Source organism: Mercenaria mercenaria, chromosome 9 (genome assembly GCF_021730395.1).
Source record: "Mercenaria mercenaria strain notata chromosome 9, MADL_Memer_1, whole genome shotgun sequence".
NCBI lineage: Eukaryota > Metazoa > Mollusca > Bivalvia > Venerida > Veneridae > Mercenaria > Mercenaria mercenaria.
In genome coordinates, this window is record NC_069369.1 from 30,669,998 (window position 1) to 30,679,174 (window position 9,177).

At 33.2% G+C, this 9,177-nt stretch overlaps 1 protein-coding gene across 4 annotated transcripts; it reads left to right on the top strand.

Moving 5' to 3' along the window:
• Window positions 1-3,462: 3,462 nt before the first annotated feature.
• On the top strand, window positions 3,463-8,791 carry LOC123546832 (aggrecan core protein-like). Of its 4 annotated transcripts, none has more exons than XM_045333431.2 (8): window positions 3,463-3,484; window positions 4,709-4,831; window positions 5,182-5,283; window positions 5,989-6,058; window positions 6,489-6,626; window positions 7,183-7,461; window positions 8,022-8,195; window positions 8,683-8,791. In XM_045333431.2, exons 2-8 carry the CDS (start codon window positions 4,715-4,717, stop codon window positions 8,715-8,717), a joined length of 915 nt encoding a protein of 304 aa, XP_045189366.1. In that variant the 5' UTR covers window positions 3,463-3,484; window positions 4,709-4,714; the 3' UTR covers window positions 8,718-8,791. The 4 variants fall into 4 exon arrangements, with proteins under 4 accessions (XP_045189366.1, XP_045189363.1, XP_045189365.1 ...); XM_045333428.2 differs by lacking the exon at window positions 3,463-3,484 and adding an exon at window positions 3,763-3,814; XM_045333430.2 differs by lacking the exon at window positions 3,463-3,484 and adding an exon at window positions 3,766-3,810.
• The last annotated feature ends 386 nt before the right edge of the window (window positions 8,792-9,177 follow it).

Consider the following 9,177-nt stretch of genomic DNA (forward strand, 5'->3'; position numbering starts at 1 on the left):
CTTCAACTACAGAAATCTCTACCTATAGGTAAGGGAGATCACTGCGTAGAAGACTGAAGAAAAAAACTATTATCTTATTAGTCTGATTTCTTTATTTCTAGAGCATCAACTTCAAATACTTATGCGGCATTATCGTTTATTTAACACATTTAAATGCACAGCAACCGAAAATTACTTTTATAAAACATTCACCAAAAACACACTGTGTGCAGTAAGATGCGCATAATGCCACTTTAACAGCCATTGGAACATTAGAATGTGTTTGTAGTAATTTGTCTCACACCTTAAAACCTTTCAAAGTATTGCATGTGGCTTTCATTGATATAATGTTTGGTGAATTGGTTCAGAGAGAATGTTCACTATATTATTTCTGTTGGGAGTCTTCCATACTTTCGTAGTCTTTTTAATTGTATGTCATTTAAGATTTAGAATTTTTGACTGTGGTCGGTGTTAAGCGAACTGTTTTTCAGAAACAGTTTTTCTTCACTTTACAACGTTTTTAAGATCCATGTTTATGTACAAACGGATCGTTCTGTAATACTTGAATTGTCAGATTTATACACATTTGTCTATTCATAAATAGAATATTATTTTACCGTAATATTCAGCCAAACTATAATTATGTACACTCAATTTACTAAAATTAATATCAATGTAATTAATTAATAAATGAAACATATCAATTATTATCTTTTTTTAAAATAAAATAAACTACTGAAGTTCAGTAAGTCTAAAGTCCTGCTTAAATATATTACTTGTCAGTCAGCGGTATTGTGTTTAGGAAATTCAGCAACGCATTTAACCAATGATAAAACTACACAAATTAAAGTTATTACAACCATTCTTTATTCGTTGTTTACCTGCAATATTGCTTTTTCTTCTTAGGTATAATCTTACAAGGGTACATCGACTTTCTAGCATTTCGTTGTAGAGGAAGAATCCATGTGCCTCTGGGGGTATTATTTTTGACACGAACGAGCAGCCGGGTAGAACCACCAACCTTCCGTAATGAAGCTGGATGGCTTCCTCAAATGAAATGGACGAATACAGCTATGAGGGGTAAATGATTCAAAGTCTGCGATCCATGTTGAAATGAACGATACTCCGGTAGAAGAAAAATATTACCCTACGATATATTTACATTGAGTAATGATATTAAAATGCTTTCGATTCTCGACATCTTCTGTAACACATGGAAAACGTTTTAGTGAAAGAATTTCAAACTCAGCTTCAAAAGAATTCCTTATTCTGCAATGTGTATGTAATTTGTACAAGCTATATTTACATTTGTAATAATTGTAATTTAAACTATATATAGTATCAATAAAATTTGACTCATAAAGCAGCATGCCTCCAGATTTGGCCTAAAAATAAACTTTCTTTCAAATTGAAGTTTTGGTATATTATGAACATTAGAATATGATTTTTTGTTTCTAAAATATTTTAAAAATTCCAAATCAAGAAAAAAAGATGACTGCGTCGGGAATCGAACCCCGGACCGCCGCGGCAATAAAAACATTTTCCCGTCGTCGTAACCAATAGCGCTATTCTCGATATCGACATTATAGGATAAATCCCGTTTTCTGGTATTAAACACCCGTTCCCGGTTTTACGGTGAGTGGGGTATCGGCCATTACGCTATATAGCGGTAGTGTTTAGATTATCCTTTTTTTCAGGTTTTAAACAAAGAAAATGAATAAAAAAGTATTGCAGATTATCATAAAACATTGTTGTAATTATGATGTAGCAAAAATATTCTTAAAGTTTACTTTATTTTTGAAATTTTATCTTTTAGTCTACACTGCCGCTTCCTGACTCGATACCGAAGGTGTGAAATTATTCGCATTTTTCAAGGTAAACAAATTATTTTTGCAAAAGTTTTGTTGCCAAGGTCGTAGAATAGTATTTCCATTGTGAGAAAGTAAGAACTTTCCTAAATCCTTATCTTCTGGCAAAATAATCGCTAATATTGTACACGGTCTTTATATCGGTTATTCTCGCCAGCCCCCTGACCCTATTTACAGAAATACCGGAGGACGGGATTTATCCTATAATGTCGATATGGTCAATAGCTGAAGTAGTGAATAATGACTTCAAAATATAGAAATTTATAATCGAGACAGTTTACCTGGAGTAAAAGCGTGACAAACGCTTTTTGATTTTCGTCGTTAAAAGTAGTAAAAACAGCAAATTCTCATGTGTTTCCGTAACATAAAGTTTGTCAGTAATTAAGTTTTAAAGCCTTCTTAAGAAATATAACATTTATTTCAAGATATCTAAAAAAATATTTTTTTTTTTGTTGTCGAACGATCTGGAGGCATGCCGCTTAATGCTGAAATTTTAAGTTGCTAAAACATTTAATTGTATAAAAACATCGTATGTACATTCGTATCAAAGAGAATGGTAAATGACGTAACTGGTACATGTACTTGAGGAAAAATAACCATAGATCCAGTGGTATGAATTGCTGGTACAAGACTGTTGTTTATAATACATGATTATAAAAAAAAACACACACACTCTCACCTGAGAATTATAACACTCGTCGTTTGTGTCATCGTAATCCCGCTCCACTGCAACTATATGTGATGACAAATTTGTAGTGTTCATTCTCCCACAATTAATACCTCAATTACAAGGTAGTCAGTTACTATTGTCTTTAGTTTGTTAATTTGTGTCCACAAGTTGCCACTCACATACACTTAATTGCTTGAAAAAAAAATCATGTAGTGATCTGAAATTTACAACTTAATACTATGTGCAAATAACGAAATAATCCATGTAAATAACTTGTCACCTACACACTCAATATGAGTCTCTTAGAATGATATAGAACTATGAAAAAATATTTTATATGTAAACAAGTTTTCATACAATTACACTATGTCTTAAATTTTCATTCCGTATTGTAGTTTTGCCTAATGAAACTGAAACTGCTAAATGTTATATTATTATTATTCAACGTTATTGTATATTTGCAAATAAACAATGCAATACTTATAAAGAGATGCTTAAGCCTTTGAAAGGATAAATCTAGAGCTTGTAATCACGAAGAGTTAACAGCAATCATTCATACGGGTATGAAAACTATAATTAAATGACAACTTTTCTTCCCATATCCCTAATTACTTCTGTGGTTTCGGCACCTTAAGTCTAGATATTTACAACAATATGTCGATAGCACGTTCTTCTCGTTTTTCATCCTATAATCATTTATAATTAAATAAGCTTCACATTTAAGATATACTGGCCTTACATTGGCGCAAAGAAAAATGAATGTGATGTAATGAATTCGCGTTCTAAAAGGAACACTTCTTTTTTGGAAAAAAAGTTATCCAGTTGAGAAAACAGTTATAAACCAATATAATCGGTATAAAGATAAGAACAAGTAGGTCAGACTTTGCCTTATGTAAATGATTGTAACATGATAAAAGAAGCCATGCTAAATAGAATTCCACAGTAAAATAAACAAAAATTTAAAAAGGTACAGTAGAGTTTATAGGAAATTTATATAGTTTGATCGCAGTAAATGCATTTAGATTCTGAGACGAAAATGGAACCTATGTTGACGATTTACTTATGAATATTCATTTTCCCATGGTATAATATAATATATGAGATCCGAATACATTCACTAAAAGTACAAAAGTACAGTTAATGTTGGGAACTATGTTTACTTACAGACGGCATTACCGTAGTTTTGATAGGTTAAAAATGAGACATACTAAACTTGACTGTCGGTCAGAACGTGATAATTTAATGCTATATTTAACCCTGTGCTTAGTTTGGAACAACAGATAGGTGTATGCGGCAAGTAGATATTTTATCTTAAAATTGTTTTGAAGTCTAAATTATTCTGGCAACAATAATCAGTTGTAGTTTTCTTGACTTACAAGGTGCAGAATATTTATATTTTGTTGATTATATACTTTAGAAGAAATCGCAGTTCATTTCTTTACATGTACATTTGTAAGTATGGAATGAATTGTGTGGTGGCCGAAGGTCTTCTGTTGTACTTTAAACACAATCATTTACTTTATACTTAAATGGAAAACACAAAATCGCGATTTACAATGTAGGTCTTATATCTACAGGTGTATTTTCTTACACTTTCACGTTGTTGTTATTGATCCTAATGCTGTATTTTGTTCAAGTTATTGATCTAGGAAATGTCAAAGTCGTCAGTTAGCTACCAAACGTTCTAACGTGGCGTTACAGCGAACGCGTTTATTGGTAACGTCCGGTATAACGCATGTAACTCATTTGACGATGTGATGTATGTAAACAATTGTAGCTAACCTGAAATCGTTATCGTTGTATGTTCCGTCTTTATGTGACGTCATAGCAATGTGAGATCATTGAAAACTGACAACACTTAGGTCATCTATGTGGAGAAGCAATTACAGTGCTATGAAATTATACATCGTTTGGAAATTACTATAGCATAATTTGGTTGCACTGAGCGGACTTGAAGATTATACTTAATATTCATGACACTGTTTAAGCATTCGAAGACAAAATTACTGTTACGCCAATGTCACGAAGGCAACATATTTGCCGTGTTTTTAAAAAAATGGTATAATTTTTTATTAAGTATTATGAACAGTTGCATTTGTTTTAACCATTTGCAGATATTACATGTGCTAAATCTTTAAACGTTTACGTCGCATGTGCACATATTCATTTTGTAATTGCTTTCGTATGACAGGTCACTATGAATAGTGTACTTGTCCTCTTAGCCTTTGGGACTGTGACGTTTGCTTCTGCGACTGCCACCTATACTTGTGTTTGTAACAGGGATACAGACGTGAATTTCCAAGTGTTTGACCTGGTATGTATCATACAAACTTTTCTAAATAAAGAAGTTAAAAATGCAAGTACCACTATCAATAAGAACATTTAATTAAACATGCTTTGAAGAAAAAACATATACCATGAAATTATGTTACTGGATGTTGTTAGACATAACAAATTATTGTTATACAGGTTTCATTTTGAAACCGGGGAATCGGAACTCTGTCAAGATGGCGGCATCACCTAGATCATTTTAACAATTAGACTGCCACGACAAACTTTCTGAAATTAAAGTGATTACTTTGATCTCCGCTATATAAGAGAGATTCCAGAAGCAATACCACTAGGAAATACTTAACAAGAATGTCTGTAATATTATGTTTTAAGGCCCAGTCACCAGTTGGATATTTATACCCGAATGAATGTAAAGCATTTGTAAACGAGTCCAACACTGATCAAGGATGGTTTTCCATACAATTCAATCAAGAGGTAATGCATAGAACTCAATCATTTTATATGGTTTTAGAAGTAAACATTGTTTTAAAGATTTTTTAAAACAAAAAAGAAATTATAATAATAAAAAAAACAACAACAAGTTTTTACATAAAACATATAGCGGTCGTTAACCGATTAAATTATCAAAGACAAAAATGCAATAGAACGCTATAATTATTTGTTCTGATTTGCTCCGATACTATTGTTGGGGTCAAGAAAGAGCGCTTCTATATTTTATCTACTGTTTTATATTAAGAGCGTGCCAGATTCGAAATAATGTATAGCAAGATCATGTTTTACTTATATTAACACACTCAAATCGGTTATACGTCTCGAGAATAATTCACTCGGGCTACGAGTTCGTGAAATTATTCCGCGAACGTATAACCTATTTTCGTGCATTCATAACGTTTAAACACTGTTTTTCTATACATTATTTCCTAAGAAAATACTGTTTATACATCATAGACATGTCAGAACTTTATCGCATGAAATTATTAATTATTGTTCAGACCCATATCATTACAGCCACGCCGTCGTGTTATAATTCCGATGTATCTGAACAACAAAGAATAATTTTATTCAACGATAAAATCATTTGAATATTTACATTTAAGTCCATCAAATTTTTCATTATTTTGTATTTGATTTACATTTTGTAAGCATTGACATATTCAAATATAAAAGTAAATTTTTCAGACTGCATACATTAAAGAGCAGGACAAAGTAGTATTAGAAGAGTGCACCGGATCATCCTCTGAAGACACAGGTATTTACTAACAATAAGAGTGTACGGGTAGTTATACTTTATTATAATAAAATTCTGCAGAAAATGTCTAAGAAAATTAGACGATTTGCTCTCTTTGTGTTAAACTGCACGATCGTGAACGATATATTTAGAGCAGTCGTCGCCTACATTTGGCTAATTTACAATGGTCTAAACTACACTCTATATACTTACAAAATACATTTTAATATCAATTCTATATTTTCTTATACGGCTACCCGTATGACATCTCAATATCGTGAATGGACTATAAATGCTACAAGAAAATGCAAAAGCCATTTGCAATGCGGAGCTAGTTATTCTTAGAGTTAAAGTAAACGTTGCCCGTTATGTCTTGTAAATAGCATGTGTAAAATAAAACTGAGCCAACATAAGTCAATGTACATAATGTGTTTTGCCTTTTATTATTCAGAGCCTACCGAACTGCCGATAACATTAACAATGTTTGTGACCAGTAATTACACATTCTCGCTGCCAACTTTGGCACCGAGTGGCAACACTTCTATACACGTCACACCTGGCAAAACAACTTTATCACCTGCTTTTTTAGGTAGCATTTTATATATAAAATGTAGGAACACGGTTTTCTCTCTCTCTTAGCAATTTTAGTATATGAGCCGTGCCATGAGAAAACCAACATAGTGGCTTTGCGACCAGCATGGATCCAGACCAGCCTGCGCATCCGCGCAGTCTGGTCAGGATCCATGCTGTTCGCTTTTAAAGCCTATTGGAATAGAAGAAACTGTTAGCGAACAGCATGGGTCCTGACCAGACTGCGCGGATGCGCAGGCTGGTCTGGATCCATGCTGGTCGCACACCCACTATGTTGGTTTTCTCATGGCTCGGCTCATATGTCATTGATAATTTGAAATATATCTGAAACATGCGAGTTTCCTTTCACAGACTCGTTTATTCTGAAACTTTGAATTATAATACATGTTGTTTTTTAAACAATACTCTTTTAGCACCTTTTTCTGCTTAAATTTTAACACAAAGGAAACTTATTCGACGTAAAATTCAAATTACAATTTATGTAAACATAATTGTACAAATTCTAACCTTTCGTTGCAATGACCTCCATAATAAATAGCATATGAAATAAACAGGTCACGTACACCAATGCCCGTCATATGTAGTACAAGGAGCAAAATCTAATGGATTCCTACTGACTCAGCGTGGTCATTCATGTTATGAAGTATGTCAAACCAGAGTGTCTTGGACGCATGCGCATATGCTTTGTACAGAGAGAGGAGGGCATTTAGTCAGCATACACAGTGACAATGAAAACTCGTATTTGCATCGATTACTACAACATAGTTATAACCACAGAGTATGGATCGGACTTCACGACAGGGAACATGAAGAACGATTTGAATGGACAACAGGTTTAATAAAGAAACCCTAAATTCTCAACATTTTTAAAACGCCATGTGTTGACCTAAAACATCACTTTGTACATGGCCTCAGTACGAACATTTTTCTGGTGTATTAAAATCATTGATCTCATTCAATGTAATCGTATAATAGAATTCCGATTGAGGTGTGACTTATGTAGCGCTTTGCATTATCTCTCCGACACCTGCTCAGTCAATACCGAGAAGGGTAAGGTTTTGCATAGTTGCATTATTTGCTTCCGAAGGATCTTGCTACAGATCTAATGTGTTTGTAATATTGTACTATATAAACATCCACCACTGATTTGTTGTATATATAACGCAAGATCGTTCAACTGAAACGTCTTCATATCAGTATAAAACTAATGTCATTTTTAAACCATAAACTAGTAAGTATTCCACAGAAAATCAGAGGTCTACAAATCAGACTTATACTAAAAGGTTAGAAGTAATAGAAAATGGCTCATTTCTTAATTTTGATGGTTCTATCTTCTATCTATCTTTGCTAATTTTTGTTTTCTTTAAATGTATATATTTGTATATTTGTTTAGGAGAGAAAGTAGTGTATACGAACTGGATACAGCACCACAGACAGAGCGCAAACCACACCCACGAGGACTGTGTGTTAATGCTACAAACCGGCTTCTGGGATGATGTTCAGTGTGGAGGAAACAATCTCTCCACCGAATCGGGACACATGACAGCTGCATATATCTGTGAATACAGTAAGGATTCCTTTCGTTTGTTTATTTGTATTTCTATTTGCTTGCAGTGGGTTTCGAGCAATGTTCAACAGTATTGCAGGTAAATTAAGACATATAACTTCCCCACGTAAAAAGTTTACAAATGAACTCAGAATGAGTGTCTGCTACTACAGATATTTTTCGCCTCGCTCGGGATCGAACTTAAGATCAGCAACCCTGTGGCAACTGAGCGAAATCATAGATAGACATGAACATATACAAATTAAACATTTAAACGTCATAAAGGCAAATTTGGCGTTTATTTGTCTAACGGAAACACGCCTTATGTTTTTTACGTAATATACATGACGTTTGCTATCACTATTCTTTTTTGATGAAATCAAAACAAAAGTAATAAATAAGACACCACTCATAGCGAAGACTAGTAATCATTTCTGAATTTTGAGGAACGTGCATGCATCATGGTTTTCTTGTACCGTTATCATGTCTTAACCATTTGTCATTTCAGAAACTCATAATTCTGGGTCATTCATTGTTGGCTGAAAATATAACTGCGGTGTGATGAATTTGAAAACGTATTTGACATTGCAGCTTTCAAATATATCTCATTCACATAACGTCACTTTGTTTTTGCTTTGTTCTATGTTTTAGAATCCTTCAATTTCATTAGTTTTAGTATGCTCATATCCTATATGAAATAGTGACACGAAAACAGACGCGGACAAATGAATATTTTATATCACAAATGCTCCAACTTAGTTGTCGGTATAATTCATAGGTCGCTCTATATAGAGCCATTGTGGACAACACAGTCTGTTGTAACACATCTAATTATGAAGGCTGACATAAAGGGTATACATATATCTCTATATTTGTAAGATAAATCTATATTATGGAGGCTCTTTTACATATTCAAGTAAATCGTGAGCATTGCACTGTTACTGAACTTTTTCTCACAGTTTTATAAATATCAAATATAGTCTATAAAATTTGTGACTGAAAA

Coding starts and splice junctions, on each gene's coding strand:
- LOC123546832 (XM_045333428.2), top strand. Junction 4,832..5,181: donor ATTTCCAAGTGTTTGACCTG/GTATGTATCATA, acceptor TTATGTTTTAAG/GCCCAGTCACCAGTTGGATA. Junction 6,059..6,488: donor ATCATCCTCTGAAGACACAG/GTATTTACTAAC, acceptor TTTATTATTCAG/AGCCTACCGAACTGCCGATA.